At 33.9% G+C, this 20,724-nt stretch overlaps 2 protein-coding genes across 3 annotated transcripts; both read right to left on the reverse strand.

Moving 5' to 3' along the window:
• Window positions 1–1,422: 1,422 nt before the first annotated feature.
• On the reverse strand, window positions 1,423–3,346 carry LOC111318725 (Protein kinase superfamily protein). Its single transcript, XM_022921600.2, has one exon. The coding sequence runs from the start codon at window positions 2,887–2,889 to the stop codon at window positions 1,882–1,884; it is 1,008 nt and encodes a 335-aa protein (XP_022777335.1). The 5' UTR covers window positions 2,890–3,346; the 3' UTR covers window positions 1,423–1,881.
• Window positions 3,347–5,143: 1,797 nt separating this feature from the next.
• On the reverse strand, window positions 5,144–10,515 carry LOC111275017 (receptor-like protein kinase HSL1). Of its 2 annotated transcripts, none has more exons than XM_022860090.2 (2): window positions 7,736–10,515; window positions 5,144–6,134 (listed from the first exon to the last, which is right to left on the reverse strand). In XM_022860090.2, exons 1-2 carry the CDS (start codon window positions 10,329–10,331, stop codon window positions 6,091–6,093), a joined length of 2,640 nt encoding a protein of 879 aa, XP_022715825.1. In that variant the 5' UTR covers window positions 10,332–10,515; the 3' UTR covers window positions 5,144–6,090. The 2 variants fall into 2 exon arrangements, with proteins under 2 accessions (XP_022715825.1, XP_022715824.1); XM_022860089.2 differs by lacking the exon at window positions 5,144–6,134 and adding an exon at window positions 6,583–7,316.
• Between the last annotated feature and the right edge of the window lie 10,209 nt (window positions 10,516–20,724).

Here is a 20,724-nt window from a genome sequence, read left to right on the forward strand (position 1 = left end):
GAGAATGTGTTTTGCATTTCCATTATGATGAAGAAATGATTTAGGAATTGAAGCAATCGAATTCAATGACAACCAAGAATCTATTCCATGATCTTTTTAATAATTCATTAATTTGAATGGAACTAATCATATGATGGATTACAACTTGTCTTTATCTGTTTTCATTAGACTTCTAATTAGATTATATAATTAATTAAAATGGCACAAATTCTTCGTAATTCAAAAACATTCAAACACTTCAGTATTTACTTTTTTTTTTTTTTTACTCTTAAATTGTAATCTTTTTTGTTATCAAAACATTATCAAAACATTATTCACAAATATCGAATTTTGGTAATTAAGGAAATTAATTCATATTCTTACGAATTGAATAATCAACATATTATATAAAATCAGGTAAATGAGTCCACTGATGCATATTCAATTAAAATATTTTACATAGAATTCAGAAGAATTCTCGTACTAAACAAATTAATGCAAAGTAAAATTAAAAATAAAAAATAAAACTTGAAAACTGAATCCGTGGAAACTATTTCAATCTCGTTGCTTATTTAAAGGGTATATGTTTTGAATAATGTAAACTAGGCATATTAGTTGGGCTGAATCTGGACCTCAATTTTCCAAACCCTTTCTGGAGACCGAAAGAGACCCAAAGTCATAGCAGCTTCGGGATTGACAAGAAATTACAACCACTATTTTTTTATTCGTCTTCAATAAAAACACACACACACACGTGTGTATATATATATATATATATATTACATTGTAAATTATTATTTAATCATTTTTTAAAAATTTAATATATTTATATTATTTTTAATATTATAAAAATCATTAAAATTTTAGGTAACCTACTAATAATTAAAATTAATTTTCATGATTTAAATGGGGTAGCTGCTTCTCATCTTGATCCATCCTTGAGCATATATATATATATATATATATATATTACATTGTAAATTATTATTATATTTAATTATTTTTTAAAATTTTAATATATTTATATTATTTTTAATATTATAAAAATCATTAAAATTTTAGGTAACCTACTAATAATTAAAATTAATTTTCATGATTTAAACGGGGTAGCTGCTTCTCATCTTGATCCATCCTTGAGCATATATATATATATATATAGTATTATATTAATAATTTAATCATAATAGTTAGATCCACTGCTTGCCATATTTTTCAACTTAAAATAGTAAGGAAATTAGGACTTAAAATGAATAATTATGACTGCCTAAACCGATTATTTTCAACGTTCAATGGCCTTATAATGTTACTATAACAGACAAAGCAAACAGAATCTAATGAAAATTAAAGATTTTTTTTTTATTTTTACATTTAAATGGGAACTAATGGATTTTTTGGACAAGAATAATTGGAGGGAGATATAATGGTCTCGATCAACATGACATGGGGTCCAAAAAAATAATTTTATAAACAAATTGTACAACTATTTTTTTTACTAAACACAAATTATTCGCTAATGATTTACAAAGTAGAACTTTTAGTCAAATGATGGAGCCATGACAAGACAAAAAGGATAACACAAAATAAGGAAGTGATTGAAAGAAAATCTACTGATAAAAGGAGGAAACGGGACCCTTTCACCACCAAAAAGATCCCCATTTCCACACGGAAACAAAGATTAACAATCACCGCCATTGAACCCCCTCGCCCCCCCCCCCCCCCATCTTTTTGATCTTTCCATTTCAATATTTCTGCACGAAGTTCTTCCTCATTGGCCAACTCTATCTTACACCCATTTTGTAGACACCCCACGTGTGTTCAATCTGATTTAGCTTTTTGATGATCAAAGTCAAAAGCTAACCCAATATTTCCAACTTAGACTCTCCCAAAAAGAACGGTAATACTTTAATGGCAGACCTCAGTTTCCAAATTATTCAAAATGGTTACCAGTTGAGAAATAGAAGGCCTGTCTTTTCTGTAATTACCAACACAAGCTGAAGCAACTTTAGCTAGTCTAACAAGAGGCTTTATGTCCGAAGGAATTACAAGTCTGGGGTCCAAAACTTGACTAAACTTTTTCTCCTTAATCAATGGCAACGCCCATCTAACAAGCAACCCTTCTTCACTTCTTCTCCCTGTCAAAATCTCTAACAAAACCACCCCAAAACCATAAACATCGTTTTCCTTGCAAGCACCGCCTCCTCTTTCGACCCAATACTCATCATCTACATACCCCACAAGCCCCCTCTTCTCTTTGGGTGCCAAAAATGATAGCCCATAATCACATAATTTAGCAACAAATTTCACATCTAATAATATGTTTGATGCCTTAATACATCCATGTATTATATTTGGTGCCAACCCTTCATGCAAATACTCGATTCCTCTAGCCACCCCTGCTGCAACCCTTAAACGCCGGTTCCAATCTAATAACGATGCACCATCGGAGTTTTCATGCAAATAAAAATCCAAATTAACCATACCAACAAACTCCATTACAATAATTCTCTCACCTGGTGCTTGTGAAAACCCTATAATGGGGACTATGTGAGGATGTTGAGCTAAAGAAAGTGTTTTGATTATTGAAGCAAATCCGAATCCAGCATTGCTTAAAACCAGCCGTGGATGTATCCTTTTCACCGCAACAAGCTCTCCTCTTGGTGATGTGGCTGCATAAACAGTACCTAAACGTCCTTTACCGATGATTCTTCTATGGTTAAAGCCATCTGTAGCGGCATCTATATCGGTTAATTGATATGAGATTGCGCAAAGCTTGATGGGAAGTTCTTGTTTTTGATCAGATTTTACTGGTTTCTTTATGCAGATGATGATCAGAACGATACCAAGAATGAAAAGAGAGATTGAGAGAAGAACCAATACCAAATCATAAGCAATATCCTCACCTTGGCTCATCTTTTTCTGTGCTAAAACTATGATCTTTAGCAAATTATGACTGATGAAATGGTTAGGAGAATTGGAGAAATTAAGAAGAAAAGGGTTTTGGCTTTGGCTGGATGGTCATACAGTACCGTGTTGATAAGGCTCACTCCTATATAAGGGATTGGACTTTGAAGTTTGAACAATTTGAAAAGCTATTCAAAGAGAAAAATGAAGGGGAAAAGGAGGGGTATCTCTGTTTGAGTAAGTGCACAGACTTGGAAAAAATGGGATACATTTGGTAAAAGAGTTGGTGTTCTACCCCCAGTCTAGTGATTTAATTGGTTCCTGGTTGGCCGCCAGTTGGACTTTTCAAATGCCAATTAAATTGTAATCAGATGAGCTCAATGGGGAAAATTCGTGAGACCCAACAAAAACATTTTTGGATAGCTTCTGAAGAAAATTGATATTGAATATTTTTCTGTCCTTTGCTTTGTCATCAGGCTCAGGTAGCAAGTTCTTAATTCATGATTTGGCCTTTCTTAAATTCTGCAAAAATAAAATTACTAATTTGTCAAGAATTGAGAATGTGAAATGGCAAAAAATACCTCATGCTGATTAAGATATATGGATAATGAAAGATTGGTAAGTTCAACGACTTCGCATCCAAGCTAAGGCATCTTCTATTAAAATTAATTGTGTTTCAAAAAACAAAATAAGGTTAAACTAATCAAAAGTTGAATGTAGCCGCAGCAACATGAAGTCGACTAATTAAATATCGGCTGTCTGCCTATCTTTAGCCTGGATTTAAGTTAAGCCAAAACACAATGATTAATCTTTTAGTAAAGCACAAGCAAACTACATTTTCTTTGTGATCATGGTATTTTCAGACTTTGTCTGGACCTCATTCTTTTCTTGATCTTAGGAACGCATCCTTCATATCACCTTAATGCATTTTCAAAATTTACTATTAAAATGTTGTTCACAAAAATCGAATCTTAATTGACAAGGAAAGACTTGTGAAATACATTTGAAATGCTGCTTTTGTAGTATCCCATATTTATAGTTACTTTTTCTTCGAACATTTAGACTTAAATATCACTCATCAAAATTTCTTTATTCTTTCCGGATTCATAAATTAATTGAAAAATTGAAGTCTCAATAATCTCAACGAAACACAGCGGTAATGTACCAATCATGTAAATCACAGTTTAGTTGCAACAAACGCAGGCACTATTTTGTCAAGCTGGAGCCTAAAAGTATGGCTGAAAGGGAGTCGTTTGAAGTTTGGTAGAAGAAGTAACTTGAGAGCATTTTGGAAACGTATAATTTAAATCAGCAATGTACCTAACATGAGATTTAAGTGCTTGTACTCATTATTTATGTAAGCAAATATTATAGATATGTGAAAATTTTGCACTCTGCTGCAGATTAATACCTATTACAAAGATTTTTATATAAAACCCGTGTATTAAATTTCGATTATTCTCCCCTTTTCAAAACAACATATAACATAACTTCAATGTTGTACATTAAATTTGTAGCTGGATTATTACAAATCGAACACTTTATCAATGAATTACATAATTATTGATTAAAATACAAAATTCAATTTTAATTAGCAAGTGTCACAAAAAATACTTTAATCTCTCTAAAGTAAAGAGATAAAATAATGATAATATATGTATTCGGATGGCTATTTTTTTCCGACTCTTTTAACATTTTCCTCTTTAAAAACAATAATAATATGGCTAAGCGTGAATTAAAAAAGATGTGTGATATTTAAAATAAATCGAGGAATAAGTTAGTAGAAATCAACAACGGGCTCTATCAAAGAGCAAGTTTATGAAACAGGCCCAATACTTTGGACAAGAATTTGGTTTCACTGTGGCCCAACAAAAAATCTTGGTTTAGCTGTTAGTAGGCCTTTGGGCTTCAATTTCTATGGGACCTAGTCCACCCATATGGGCTTAATGAGTGAGTGTTGCTTTGAGTTTTTTTTTTTTTTTTTTGTTAATTTTATGCTCGTAAAATAGGCGACTGCCGACAGCCAAGAATCAAGATAAAACTAAAACGAATTTGATTCCTCATCATAAAAAAAGGGGCTATATTCACGATAGTACTAGACCCGAAATGCTGTCATTTTTGTCCTTTCCCTGAGCATAAGGAAGCTTGATAGATAATTGGATTGAGAAGAGTTTCAAACTTAATACATTTCAATGAAAGAATTTTCTTATTAATAGACAATAGATATGGGGACCATTAAAAAAAAAAAAAAGAGGGGGAGATAGTTTTCCATAGATTTTGACGTTTCAAGTATGATGCCTCCCTTCCCAATTACCGAGGAACTGCATTCAATGTGTTTCAGTAGTGTTAGAGAGAGGGCATTTTCAGACCTTTAAGCCACTCGCGAACCGTTAACTACTTACAATTTTCCCAATTACTAAAAGGTACCTATCCATGCTTGGTATCTTTCCTCAATCCAAAAGATAAGGGTGAAACTGGAACTTAGATCTGGCTTTTATGGAAGAAAGTAAGGAGAGAACGACAAATCTGTGCTGCACTGGATCTACAAGTAGCAGCAGTTCTGGTGTTACTAACAAAAATTTTAAGCCAAGGCTAGAAGAGAGGATTTTTTTTTTTTTTGGTTTTATTGGATTAGCGTGGTTCATCTATAGCCTTTATTGCAACAAGATTTCTTTGCAGAGATGTTCCAAACCACCTTCTTGTCTTTGCTGCAGCCACACTGCTAACGGATTCCACGTACAGGAAATTTTATAACAGTAAAAATCTGTTTCCACATGACAACTAGCATATTATTTAGAAAGAGACAGTGAAACTAAAAATTATTCTTATCATGGGAATTATTCTTATCAACCCATGTTCCTTCTTTCGGTAACAAAATCATAGTGAATTAAGGAAAGAGAAGAAGAGGATGAGCTGCAAAGAAAAAGACCCAAAAATCTATCATGTCAAAGCAGTTGTTAATAGAAAGCAGAGCATATAGGACTTTCTAAATTATGTTGAAAGCAAAGCCTAGCCTAACTATGGAAGAAACAAAAAACCAGTGTATTATATAGTGGCCCATTATGTTGGAATTTTGGTTTATCTTGCTTGCAGGAAGTACACGAGTTTGGCTTTAGTGACCAGCATTTGAACTGTCGGATGCAGTGCTCGAAGCATTATGGATCACTGCAAAGCTGGCAGCAGCAGTGAAAGAAGGATGTTGGTGGTGGTTTAATGTCGTATTAAACTGTCAAATCCTCGGAAACGCTTTGTGCCTGCAATAAATTGGACGAACAGGTAAATTTAAAGAGGTTCAAACAACCAGCCAATGCAAAATGACAACCTACACACCTACGAGTCTTGTCCATCGTCACTTTCGAATTGATGTGTGGATTTTGAGTCTCGATAAGTAGAGCAATAATATGCAGCAGAAGCAAAGAGCGCCACTAGAATAAATGGCTTAGGGCCCATTGGAACCAACCTTACCTAACGACTTAACAGATTTTACGGCATATTAATGTTATTATATGCAGGTGATATGATTACCAAAGGGCTAAACCACAGTAAAATCTTGTCTCTAAGAGTAGTCAATCCTTTTTAACCTGGCAATAGCACAGGTTTAATGTGGATTTGGTGTCATGTTTTACACGGTTTATTCATTAAGGTGGTTGGTGACTCAAATGTCACTTGGCTGAGGTGCTAAACATAAAGTCTGCAAATCACTTTCATCAGTGTGAAAATCATTTTCAAGGGCCTTAAAATCTTAATGCAGTTGGTAAGTAGCCTTTTTTGTAGATAGTGGAATAAAACCTTCATTGTTAATAAATTTACAGAGTACATTAACTCCTTAATAAATCTACCTCCCACCCTTTTTCTCCCACCCTCTCTCTCTTAGTGTGATAATTTCAACCCCTACTGTCTCACCTCTCCGCTAAACCAACCTGTAAAGCAAACATCAAGTGGGTACAATGATTGAAAAGCAAAACTTGAGAGCAAGAAAAATTCACTCCTTCCAGTACCACACCCTTGTTTGTGGCCTAGTTTTTGCAACGAGCAAAATTTTTCTCAAGCTACACTTCCTTGATCAGAGGCATCTTCATAGTAATAAGGAGTCAATTTCCCATCCTTTTTAGTAGCCATCGGCTGGTTCTCAGCACCAGCTTCTTGCAACATCTTCACCACCCTTCTCATTGAAGGGCGGTTGATTGGGAGTGGACTTGTGCATTGGAGTCCAATGTTGAGGACCTTGCATATTTCTTCTTTGAAGCAAGGATCGAGTTTGGAATCAAGAACATGGTCCACTCCTTTCTGATCTAGAGTGGTGCAGACCCACTTTACCAGGTCCTTCTCCCCAAACTCCGGGTCAATTGGGAGTCTGCCTGTCACTAACTCAAGTATAACTACGCCGAAACTGTATATGTCACTCTTCTCATTCACTCTAAGAGTATATGCATACTCTGCACCAAAATTGTTCATAGAGAGATTCATTTAGATTGAGTGAAAAATAACATAAGAAGCTATTAAATATTTGCATTGAAGACAGTTAGAGAAGATTTATCAGGCAATGTATATAGAGATCAAAATTATTTGAGTATCAAAAAGCAGCAGGAGACATTAATGCAGTATCAAAGATTGCACTCTAGTTAAAAATTGTCCTAAACTCCACAAGGCTAGACATTAATACCAACTAATAAATGGACATCTATCTCTGTTGTTTGTTGCAGCTAATCTATTGTCTTGAAAATAGTTCTCTAAATATTACTGAGCATTTAAAGATATTAGTATAAACTATAGCAGCATACTACAGGAATAAATTTAAACATTCAATCACTAGCTAGAAGTCTAGAACAATGATATAAAGATTTCATCGACTAACCTGGAGCAATGTAACCACAAGACCCAGCAATAGCAGACATAGACTTAGCACCCTTTCCAGCAGCATCAACCACCTTAGCAACTCCAAAATCAGCCACTCTAGCGCCAAAATCCCCATCCAACAAGATATTATTGGACTTGACATCTCTATGCACAATTGGAGGTACACAATCATGATGCAAATAAGAAAGCCCCTCCGCTGCATCCACAATAATCTTGTACCTCGTCGGCCAATGCAGCAAACTGCCTTTACTACTATGCAACAAATCACCCAAGCTACCATTAGGCATGTATTCGTACACCAAAAGCTTGCAATCCCTGGTAGCACAAGAACACCATAACTTAACAATATTTTTGTGCCTAATCTTCCCCAAAGTCTCGACCTCAGCTTGAAACCCATTATCCAGAACCTGAGCCTGACCTTTCTCAAGATCTACACTCTCACAACCCTTTTTCACTCCTTCCCAAAGCTTCTTCACAGCAACAGCGTCTCCATTACTAAGCACAACCTTGTAAACTTTCCCTGAAGATCCTCTCCCTATCACATTATCCTCATCAAGACAATCCAATATCTCATATTCACTAAAACCCAACTTATGAAACGACATCAAAGTCCACTTAGACTTATCAATGGCCCTAGCTTTCTTATAACTCCTGTACTTGAAGTAAAACCAAACCACACCAACAACAAACACCAGAGCTGCCAAAACAAAAATGGATCTAAGCAACCAAACATAACCTTTATGCTTATCTCCATCCCTCACAACACACAAATCACTGAAATTTCCACACAAACCAGGATTTCCCAAGAAGCTGTTTTTATACATTTCTTTATCAAACAAAGGCGGTAGCTCACCGGATAACAAATTATTGGACAGGTTAAGCTGATTAAGCTTCAGATTCTGCAAACCGAACGGAATACTTCCCGTTAACTGATTATTAGACAAATCAAGGTAATTCAACACTGACAAACTCCCTATTCCATCAGGAATCTCCCCTGAAAACTTATTATTAGCTAAATTCAACTCGTTTAACTTCTTCAAAGACTCAATTCCACTAGGCAATTCCCCTTGCAATTCATTCCCATGAAGATCTAGAATCCCTAGTTCATCAAGCTTGACTATACTATTAGGCAACGACCCACTAAATTTATTGTCACTAGCAGAAAGTTGAACTAAATTATCAACTAAACCAATTTCTTCGGGCAATGATCCACTAAACTCGTTCCTAGATATAAACAAAAGCGATAAATTCGCTGCCTTTGCAATTGATTTCCCAATTGGTCCCGAGAACGAGTTATTAACAAGCTCGAGTAAATAAACGTGAGGGAGACTCCAGAACCCGGGGGGTATTTCACCGGATAATTTGTTGTAACCAAGTCGGACCCGGTACAGGCTCCCACATTCTGCTAAAGTGGACGGTATTTGACCCGTAAACGAGTTGTATATCATTAGAATCTCCTCTAGCTTCCCTTTCTCGCATAAACTCGGCGGTATAGGACCGGTAAATTGGTTGCTGGAGACGTCGAGCCATCTAAGCGCCGAGTTTTTGCCAAGGTTTTGGGGTAACTCTCCGCTGAGTTGGTTTTGAAAGATTCTGAGTTCGTATAGAGCTGGAGAGTCGGCGATACTCGGCGGTAATGTTCCTTCAAAGTTGTTCTGGTAAAGGTTGAGACTTTCGAGTGGCAGCTGAGTCAACTCGTCCGGAATATTTCCCGTTAATTGGTTCATCGACGCGTCGAGGAGTCTCAACTTGGTCAATTTCGAGAATCCGCGAGGTAACTCGCCAGTCAACGAGTTGTTGTACAGCTCAATCTGGACTACACTAACCAACTCAGTGAGCGAGCTAGGGATGTTCCCCACAAAATGATTAATGGCGAGGTCTAAATCAGTGAGTTTCTTGAGTCGACCCAGCGAGTCAGGAATCTCGCCGACTAAATTACACTCGGTGAGCCACAAAATCTCCAAGTTGGTTAAGTTGCCAAGCTCCGGTGGGATCCGACCCGGACTAAACGGGTTGTACGATAGATTAAGCATTTTTAGGGTACTAATGTTTCCCAAAAATGCGGGGATTGTACCATCTAGGAGGTTGTAAACGAGAGACAAAACCTCGAGTTTTTGGAACCGACCGAAGGACTCCGGAAAATCTCCCGATAAATTGTTACCAGTTAAATCGAGGTATTTAAGGTTAGGGAGGTCAGCCAAAGTGTGGGGGAGTTCACCGGTGATGAGGTTCTGGGAGAGATCAAGGTGGATGAGATTTTGACACGTGGAGATGTCAGTAGGGATCGTGGAATTGAAATTGTTGTAGTAGAAGTTAATGGAGGAAAGGTTTTGGAGACGGCAAAGGAGGGAAGGAAAGGGGCCGGCGAGGTTGGTGTTGGAGAGGTCAAGGGAGGTGACGGAGCCAGTGGTTGAGTCACAGGAAACGCCACGCCAGTTGCATGGGGTTGGGTCACGAGGGTTCCATGAAGAAAGGGTGGAGTCAGGGTCGTGAAGGGAGGCTTTGACTTGGAGAAGGTATAGGCCTTCTTGGTTGAGCGAAAGGGAAGGTGAAGGAAACGTTAGGAAGAGAAAGGAAAGGAAAAGGAGAAGCATTTTTGCATAAGGGGAAAGGGTGAGGAAGGAAGTGTAGAGTTTTGGTGTGAATATATTTGAGTCAGCAGAAGAAAGTTTTTGAGTAAGCTTCTACAATTAGACAGATGGTGTACTGTTTTCCCATTAGAGAGACAGGGACTGCATGAGAGAGAAGAAGAAGAGTGGGGAATGTTATGATGTGGGCATCCTTATGGTTGTCTATGGTGAGTTTTAAATAGAATCATGGAGGGAGAGAAAAACAAAATGCAATGTTATATTTTTTATTATTATTTTTGAACTTAAAACTGAAAACTGAAAAGGGTATAGTGTTAGCAAACTAAAAGCAAAGGAATTGCAGTAAAAATGGTTTTTTTTACTCAAAAGAATTTGTAATTTTGAAAGGCGAAGCAGAGAATCACCGACGTGCTTAAGACAAGGAAGAGGAAGCCAAGAAGTGCATCAAATCGGTCGCATCACTAGGAGGTGATGGGACGGAATGATCCCGATGAAGATGGAAAGCAGATAAACGGTGGACATTTTATTGTGGTTGCAAAGCCGCGGCACATAAAGAAACGGCAACCGTTTTGCATTTCCCAGTGTTGTTTTTGTATTAGCAGTCATGACTCTTGATGACGCGTGAAAGCCATTATTAGCGCGCAAGAGGAAACTGTTGCCTGACGGTTTTAATCTTTGAACAGAGTGATCAGTGAGCTCGCTTTCACGGGAAAATTCTCTTCTAAGGTCAAACAAATGCGACGTCATTTTGCAGGGTAGAGTCAAATTCCGGGACCAAAGATTGACACCTTTTCTTTGTCCCTTTGATGTTACTTTTTCTGTGGCAAAACTAGAGAAAGATTTTAAAAACGATTGGACCGTTGATCGCATGACTAACAAGTAAAAATAGAGTAAAAAAGTTTTTAAGTGTTCATTGTTACTACTTCATTAATTTGTTTCTTTAACTACTAGGGATGAGCAAATGTGAAAAATATGACGAAATAAAGAAGAATAAACAAATGGAATATGTTTTATTGAAGAGGTGAGAGTTACTAGCTAGCCCTCCAATATATATTGTAGTAGTAAATTTCATTAATAATTGGGTGTAACTTTATAGTATTAAAATTTGGAAGTTGGCATCAATAAGAATGAAAAGTTGGGGTTCCAGAAAAAAAAAAAAAAAGCCCTTGCACTTTTCATGAAATTTTTGACTCCTAAGACTGAGATGGTCAAACGGTCTATCTCCATTATTAATTGTAAGTTAAAGTTTCTAGAATGAAGATTGGAATCATAAAATCTCAAGTGGCATACATAACATTTAATAGTTTCAAATAAATTAAACATTTAAATTTATCTGATTTGAATTTAAAGCAAGTAACTATCTAATTTGTTTCAACTTCAAGTAAAAACATTTGGACTGTATATATAATTTTCAAGTTAACTTGAAGCATGAGTAAAGTAATTGAAATCTTTGACCAAATTTCATGCACTCATATATTTTACATTTTCCACCGAATTCGATGGTACAATGTAATATGCGATAGTCAACACTCTACGTGCTTAAAGTTTAAGAATAAGTAATCAATAACAGTAGCAGGGTCCCATTAATCCGCAATTATAAATAGATATTTAATTTTAAAAACCATAGATGAAAATGTAAAAACAATATATCTTAAAATTTTAATAAAACTTATATATAAATGTAATAAAAATAAAAAATATACTTTAATGTTAATTGGAATATAATATTTTTTATGTTTTACACTAAATGAACATAACACCAATACTATATTTATAAATATTTTAATTTTATTTTTATATAAAAATAATAAATACTGATTAGCATTATCCTCAATCAATAATACTGCATTTAACTTTAAGTTATTAAAAAATAAAATTGAATAAATATCCGTCAAAGTAATTGAAGGAAACGAAGAAATGATGTTGGTTATCTCTTCTCATCTACCGTCCAAGAGAATCATCAATTTTATTAATGGAAAAGAGAACGGAACATCAAAGAAGTGAAAACAAGTGGCTGTAAGCGGTCCAAGCATTTAGGTTGGGAGATGGGAACAAGCGCAGTCCATACAATTAAGAGCCAGACACCATGCCTTGGATCCAAGGGAAACTACTAAACTTTTCCATATTTCGAATTGTTACATTTACACAAAGTGGACCCAATATATTTTTTTTTTTTCTTTTCAATAACTTTACCTACCAAAAATTTAGCAAAAGTCTTTCTATTTTTATTTTAGATTAAAGGAAATGGAAATTGTATAGTAACATGAGAATCGTGATTCTATTTAATGGTTTTCTGAACTTATAACAGATCCAATTTCATCTTGGTAGACTAAATTTTTTTAATGACTAAAGTTTAGTCTTCATCAGTTGAGAATTGGGTCATTTGTTCTGAAAAAGGATTTGGAGGAATGGGCAAAAGTTTTGATATTGAAGGAAAACAGAAATATCTGGATCAGATCAATACAGTAACTGGAAAAGTCAATGAGAACAAAGATGTTGATTTGTTAGAAAATTTCTATTTTTTGACAAATTTCCTGGTTCACTATTCACACACGATTGCAGATTCTCTAGAACTCTTAACCCTAGATGGAAGGGCGAGTTTTTAAACCACAAAGCCTTGTATCGAGAGACTTGCCTTTAACCACGTGGTTAGGACACAGGATCAGGTTCTTGTTCGGTCTCAAAACTCTTTGAAAATGGACGATGGTGGGCTGTCTCTACAGTTTCTTTTGCCCCTGAAACACTATTTCTTGTCTGCTTCGTATGTGTTAAAAAGAAAAAACCTGATAAAACATCTACAGGTACACATGGTAATCCTACACCTTCATTTTTTATGTAAAAAAAAAAAAAAGAGGATTTAATCTATAAAAAAAGGTGAAAAATCAAATTTGAATGGACTTTCTCGTATGAAATGGAATAAACCGCAAATGCGCAGGTGACAATAGTACTTTCCCGTATGAAATGTCTGTTTGTGAATTATACGATCAAATATTGTATAAAAAAACAAGTAACTTGAAATGCAATTGAAAATTTTTTCATTTCCAAACTTTTAGGAAATTGCCTGAATCCCAGAAGTTAGAAGGAGGATAAAATTGATTAAAAAATTAAAAACTAAAAATTAATACTATTGAAAATAATATCTAATTTTGTTATTAATAAAACATTAAAATTTTAATTTTAATTATTAAAATTTAATTAATAATAACTTCAAATATAAAAAAAAAATTTCAATGAAAAAGGGTAGACACTGTCCAAAAGTCCTTGACGATAGTAATTTATCAAGTTGCTACAGTGCATTAAATCACTTACAAGGTAATTTTTTGTAAATTAACCTAAAAATGCAGTACAAATTAATAACATACTATAATATTAAATGTGCATTCTTTTAGTTGCTAAGATTTAAAATGACTTCCAACAACTGAATTTATGAAACCAGCTTCAAACTAGTATATATATTTATTCACCATTTCTGAGCCGAAGTTAAAATGTAAACCAGAGGTTGGTAGATTAAATAAGGATGAATATTAATCTTCGAGCTCCTCTTCTGAGTTGCATATATTGCTAGTATTATAAATGGTAGGTCCGACACATTCAAAATCATATTGACTGCTGTTACTATTGAAAGAAAATAATTTGTAGTTTTTGTACCCACATATTTTAAAAAGAAAATAATATCTGATTTTGTAAATATCTTCAAATTTATAAAATAATAAAGCTGTCATTGACTGGTTGAAGGGAATTTTCTTCTCATAGTTATCAATAAACGTTTACTTAAGTCAACAGTGCCTGGTGGATTGGGTTGGGTTGGCTACTCGAGTCACCTCGCTAGCCTGGGATTGGAGGAAAGATTTTTCTATGCTTTGTAAAAGTAACAAAACGATAACCTTTAGAGAAGAGTGGAACCCACCACGTACTGCTTAAGACATTGGGCAGGACTGTGTAAAAAAATTAAAAAGATTATGAGAATCTGACTGAATCCAAAAAACTTGTCAATGAGTCGTCGTGGTGCATATTTTTCCAGGATGGCGGCTGGCTCTGTCACTCACCTTGGCCTTGATGCATCACATAGCACATTTTCTTGTGTCTACCCACCAACACAGCTTTGGTCTTACTTGTTTGTATGCTAATTTTTCTAAGTGGCTGTGGAAGAACTTTTGAATCTAAAATATTTTGGAGATTAAAAGAAAAAAATATTTGTATGACTACTGAGAATTTGAAAGACATTTATGACCTTTGAAATAGAATATATTATTTATAATTATTATATTATAATTAAAATTTAAAATTTATTAAAATATTATGTGAAATTTATATTTATTACAGAATGAATTTTTAATTAATTCAAATGGAAAAAACGAAAAAAAAAAATTGAAATGGGGAATCCTGTTCAATTCAAATTTTACGAGTGCTGCAACAATGGGCTGCATATGCTTGAGGAAATCAAAGTGTCAAAAAAAAAAGATTAAATCAAGTGTCGGCCAAGACAGCTGCCTAAATGATTTAAACTTTTGAAACTTAGGTTTGCGGGGCGGCATTAAGTTTTGGAACAGAAATTAATTAGACAGCCTCGGGGATCCACTTCCTGTCACTTGCAAATCACATCTCTAAGAATTTCGAAAGACACTGCCATTCACTTCGTTTTGGAAAACTGTAAATATGACGAACATGTTTTTGTCAATAACTATTCTCCAACCAATAAGCAGCAGCGAAAGATTTATATGAAGAAAACGTGTAAAATTTAATAACTTTTTAATAAATTTGATATATTTTTTAGATAAATTTTTTAGGAAAAATATTTGCATAATTTTAAAATATCAATAAAATTTAAATAATTTTTTTTACTTATTATTAATTTTTACATTAAATTCTATCATTTATTTATTTGAATTTTTTGTTAAAATTTTTATTAAATTATTTTTCAAAAACCTTTTCTAAATTTCATTTAAAAAATTTTACATAAGTTTTGTCCTAAACATTTTTTTTTTCATTCTTATAATTAAAACTAAAAAAAATTATTTTTTTATATCATCCATGACGTTTTTAATTTCACAAACAACTTTAGAACATTGTTATATGTTTTTTATTTATCATATTAATATATTAGTTTTTAAATATATTTTTTAATGAGTATGAAAATTTTGCTGATGAAATTAAAAATTATTGATAATATATAAAATAATAATTTTAATTATAAATACACAACTTAATAGATATGTTAATAGAAGTAAAACTTACATTCAAATATTTTATTTAATCATTTACTTATGGAAGAATAAGATTTGAATTTATTATTTCTTTCATCCCTGAAATTTAATATGCAAATCATCAGATATCTTGATGAGGGAGAAAGAAAGGAATTAAGAGATCTACTACACGGACGAGTAGGATTGGCGTATGGTTTGAATCATGATCTGTAAGTGGGTCGAGCATGGACCTTCTAGTATCATTCAAGGGATGATCGGGGTCCCATGTGGGTGGTTCAAGGTTGTCTCATAGTTAAGATGCTACCACACATCAAGAACAAAGGGTCCCAATGCTTGGCTAGCCCACACATGCATGAAGACACCGCAAATTTTAGATCGTATTGTCCATGACTGATAGTAAATCACAATCATAAAATCAAGTCAGTATTTTTTTTCTAAACCCTTATTCTTTTGGGTCCCATTTCTAGAACAATACATTTCCTTAGAAAAATTTGGTTGGGAAATTAAGGAGAATATTAAGTAGCTTGGAGACTATTGAAAAGAAAAAGTTAGGTGGGACTATATATTAACGATGATGACAAGTCACCCCGCGTGGAAATAGGCATCAGAGTTACGGGGAAATGTGGGCTACAAAACCTTTTGCCAAAGCATGATTTTGATAACTTTGCATGCTTTTTTTTTTTTTTTTTTACCATGGGTTCTTTTAAGATAGACAATCAAATGTGTCTGCCCCGACCCTAGGCGATCATTCTTTTGTCACTCTAATGTTCGAGGATGATCCTGCAAAATCATGGCTTTGATTCTTTCAGTTATAGATTGTAGTTTCACTTAATTAAACTTAATCATCTTCTTATTTGATTTTAAGAATGAACTTTTCTGTGTCGATCTGGTATATTTAAAATGATAATGATTGATGAAAAACATCAAAATTGCAGCTATTTTGGAGCAATTTGGCAAGATCATAATTATGGCCAATTTTTAAATACTCATTTCGTTCTTTTTGCTTGAACAATGTTCAAACAAATACGCATGAGAAATGTTTGCTGAACTTTTATGAGACGATTAATTATGGTCGAATTGTACTCTAGTTTTGCTAAAAGATTTATGAACAACATCAGTGTCATTCAATGATCACTGATCATCTAGTTCATGCTCATAAATCTGCAAGTCTTTCAACAAGTTAAGACAATTTAATTTCAGTAGTTTTTGCTCAATAATGAAGTGCCTACTTTCTTACACATGAAGATCCAAATAATAATGACTTCCAATTCATTTGCTGTCACTGGTACGTGTTAGCTTTCACTTATGATATTTTAGCTACCAGATTTCTACGTTCTTCTTAAATTGCACGAGTTCTTAAATTTCACAAATGTTGAATTATTGTGTTCTTCCTGCAAATTAGTTATGTGTCAAAGTTGACATGTTCCAATAAAGGTAAAAATTTGTTCATGCTCTGTTGGAAGATAAGAGGGATAAGATCGGACATAAGCACATAACTTGTCGACAAGCCCTGTTAAATTTAGGAAAATTAGGCTTACAATAATTATGGTAAGGGAATTCTTTAGGGGAAAAAATGTGAAATTGCTATGATTCGGAAAAGGACTATCACAATTGGATTAGATCTCATATCTTATAAATCTCGTTGATTTATCTTAAAATTTAAATTCGAAACTTTCAAAATAAAATAGTAAGTTACATCCGATACGTCGTCTCTTTGATATGAATAGTGAGATTGCTATATAATTCAAGAAGGAATGGTTGTCAGGGAGACCCAAAAACAGGAGAGACAGTCCTCTTCCAAAGACTTGGCTGAATTCAATTATAAAGTACAAAGTCGTCACTTTGATGTGCTGCAACAATGAGAAAGCTGTGGTAGGAAAAGAAAGAAGCAATTGTTCCAAATGAAATGCTTGTCAACAACATTAATGGTTTTGAATGATTCATGGGCTAAAATTATTTTCTCGATTAAAGCAAATGGAAACATAGATGCCCCGGCATGTAAATTCTCAACAAAGGTTATGTCTAATCTAATGCATGTCAGCTCTCAATCAAATTCAGTGTGAAAATAGTACTATTGATATTAATTCAGAAGAATCAAAACTGGTTTATAAATTACAAGCAAAACATATTTTTCGACGGTTTTCGATTTCTCATAAGATTAAACAATATTCCATATCAATCAAGTAGCAAAAATTTTCTAGTTTTCCTATGAAACTAGAACTCCTTATAATTGAAGCAGCAAGAGAAACCTTTATAGAACCGGTGGTCCAATTAAAAACAAAATAAGCAGACTTTTAAGTCAATGAGATAATTTGAGCTTCATATTCCTGGTCTAAAAGATGAAACCATAGTGGTACAACCACGCAGTCTTGTTTGGGAATTAAAAATTATAAAAACAAAACAATTAGTGCAAAAAAGAAATACAAACCTATGCAAGAACTGTTGTAGCTAACCCCATGACAACCCACAACTGTTTTTAAAAGATTGGGGAACCATTTTCTTTTATGGAGCCATTGGCCAAGATTTGAGTGGGACCAAAGATCGAGTCCTTTTACAAACTTTGAGGGAAGTATATGCTTTGATTCATAATAATAAGGTTGATAAAAGATGCAAAAGATTAGTAAAAGGGGAATGGTGGCTCCAACCCATTTGAGTCTGTTCTTAAGCCATCATCATAATTGTCCTCTCATGCTTCAATTCTACACTTCTTCCATTCCCACCATCGCCCAACTTTTCTCACTTCCCTTTTTGTAGCAAAAAGAAGCTTTGCATCTTTTGTGCCAAAATTTTTTGCCATCTTCATTGTAACTTTCTCTTCTTTTGATACAAACTTGAAACTCCTTACTCTTATGAATGATTAGTGGGTGGTCTACTTGGAAAGATCAGAAAAAAATATTTTTTTGTTTGTTGTTCTTGTTCGTTTTTATTTCATCATAAGGGTATGGTTGAGGCATATTAGATCAATCAGTGAGGACCAAATATAAATTTTTCTTGATTCTTTTTCTTCAAAAGCAAGCTCTATTTCTGTACTGATTGGACAGAACATGTTATTTGCAACAAACTGTGTAAGCACTACTGCATATTTCTGCAAATTGTTGCCTACCCACTTTTGATTTTAATGAGAAAAAGGCTATACCCCTTTTTTTTTTCAACTGGCAAAAGAAACTTATTTAATTTTCCACTGCAGCACTGCTAATCAATCATATTCAGCACTTAAACATTTTTAGTCTGAAACCAACAGTAAATGACCAGTTTTTCTATTGCTAATGATGAATCTTGCATGTATTATTGATGAATTAAAAGTAAAAAGGTAGTCCAAACACATGATTTCTTTTGTAAATTGAATGAAAATTGGAGATCAAACTACTACAATACCTAATTAGATTGCTTGTTACTAAAGCAAGATTAACATTTGTTCAAAATCTCTCATTCAAGAAAAGAATAAATTAAGGATCATGGTTTCTAACAATCATGAACAGATCAAGTCTCTATATGAGATGTTCATGATTTCAAAACAACCAAAAGAATGGTATAATCATTCAGACGTAATCTCGCGAGGATCGATCTATTAAAGTACATAGCCTAATGTAATGAATTATAGATCTCATTCACCTATTGTTTATCACGTGAATTAGAAAAATGGAGAAACTTTTACTATTGATCTCCAGCAGAGGACCCCATGTCAACTAATTCCATTGAATTGTAAGAAAATTCCAAGAACATGGAGTCGTGTGTAAAAAGAACTTGCATTATCACCACTGCAATTTTGCTGATTATTTTATAAGCAAGCTCAACTAATCATCCAAAATCTATTCCCAATTCTGATTAAATAACACATTTTAATCCAAATTATTGTTCAAATTGAAGAGGACATCAAAATTAATTCGACTTGAGCATAACTTATTCAATTTTGCCTTATTCTTTGGTTCTTGTGAAAGCTTATAGTTAATAAAAAAGTTTAGTGGCAAAGAATTGGAGGGGGATTTTGATTTGGCCTATATATGCTTGTTTTTGTTCTTCTTTTCTTCTTTCTGAAGCAAAAGATATAGAATTTATAACAAGAGTAGTCAAAAAGAGCCAAAAGCTTTTTGTTTATAGATGGACAGTGACTAACGCATAGAAATTATTAGTATTTTCTTTTTTCTCGTTGGATTTTGTTGCTTGTGACTGCCTCTTTTCTCCTTCTTAACCGGCAACCATGTCCTGTGAAAGAATCATACAATGGAGAATATCTGCCAAAAAACAAGCCATGTTCTAGATTTGGGTGACTCAAACTCAGGGTTTTGGCCGTTTATACTACAAGCATGAAACAAAGAAGGATGGCTTTGAAAATGCAAGTCATGCACTCCTGGCCATTATTACTAATACAGTGCTTTTCCTCTTTTTGTTTCTACTTTCTGTAGTTTTCACATATGAGTATATTGCCTGGATATGATAGGCTAAAAAAACAGCTTGAAACTGTGAGCAAGAATTTAACCATACTGTTGAAATAGAGCTAGCTAGGCTGGCTAGAAAAGTAGGAATAATTGGTTTAAGATTGTACACAAGATAATACTGATACAATTGGTATGTGCAATATTGTGCAATACAATCATTCTAAGATTTTCTTATAGGAGAAATTATTTTCTAGCATTATATTTTTAGCATGTGACCCATTTTTTAAATCTATAAATTAATTACTCAAAATAATGCTATTAGATGTTGATAATTTAAAAATAAAAAAGGATTAAAAGAGTAAATCATAGTACTCAAAGAAAAGCAACTCTATTGTTGATAAGTTAGTATTTCAGCCTTTGTAAAAGTGAGGTCATGGCTAGATCATCATTGAGACTTTCCCAAGCAGATCACCTCAATTTGAGGGAAAAGTTCAGGTAGCTAATCAATTGGTATCAGAAACCGGAGAGGAAGGGGGGGAACCCAATGAAGAAAAGGTTCTAGCTTCAATTATTAGAGCCTGGTTGTTGTAAAGGAAATTCCTACACATAATTGTGAAGGGTCACACTCTTATATCACCTTGCTTGTTTGTGCCACTGGGCTACCACCATGAGCTGTTTGCAAAAGAGTGGCTCATTCTCATTTCAAATTGAGAAAGTTCATCATCAAAAATTAGCTACAGGCTTTTAAACTTTCTCCTTTCTCTCTCTCTCTCATGATTGGAGTAATTGAGAAGGAAAATATTTTGTGATGTTAGAACT

The sequence above is a fragment of the Durio zibethinus genome, chromosome 26 (assembly GCF_047325235.1).
Source record: "Durio zibethinus cultivar Kanyao isolate XHJ-2024 chromosome 26, ASM4732523v1, whole genome shotgun sequence".
Taxonomy (NCBI): Eukaryota; Viridiplantae; Streptophyta; class Magnoliopsida; order Malvales; family Malvaceae; genus Durio; species Durio zibethinus.

Coding starts and splice junctions, on each gene's coding strand:
- LOC111318725 (XM_022921600.2), bottom strand. CDS start 2,889: ATGAGCCAAGGTGAGGATATTGCTTATGATTTGGTATTGGTTCTTCTC.
- LOC111275017 (XM_022860089.2), bottom strand. CDS start 10,331: ATGCTTCTCCTTTTCCTTTCCTTTCTCTTCCTAACGTTTCCTTCACCT. Junction 7,317..7,735: donor TTGTGGTTACATTGCTCCAG/GTTAGTCGATGA, acceptor ATTTTGGTGCAG/AGTATGCATATACTCTTAGA.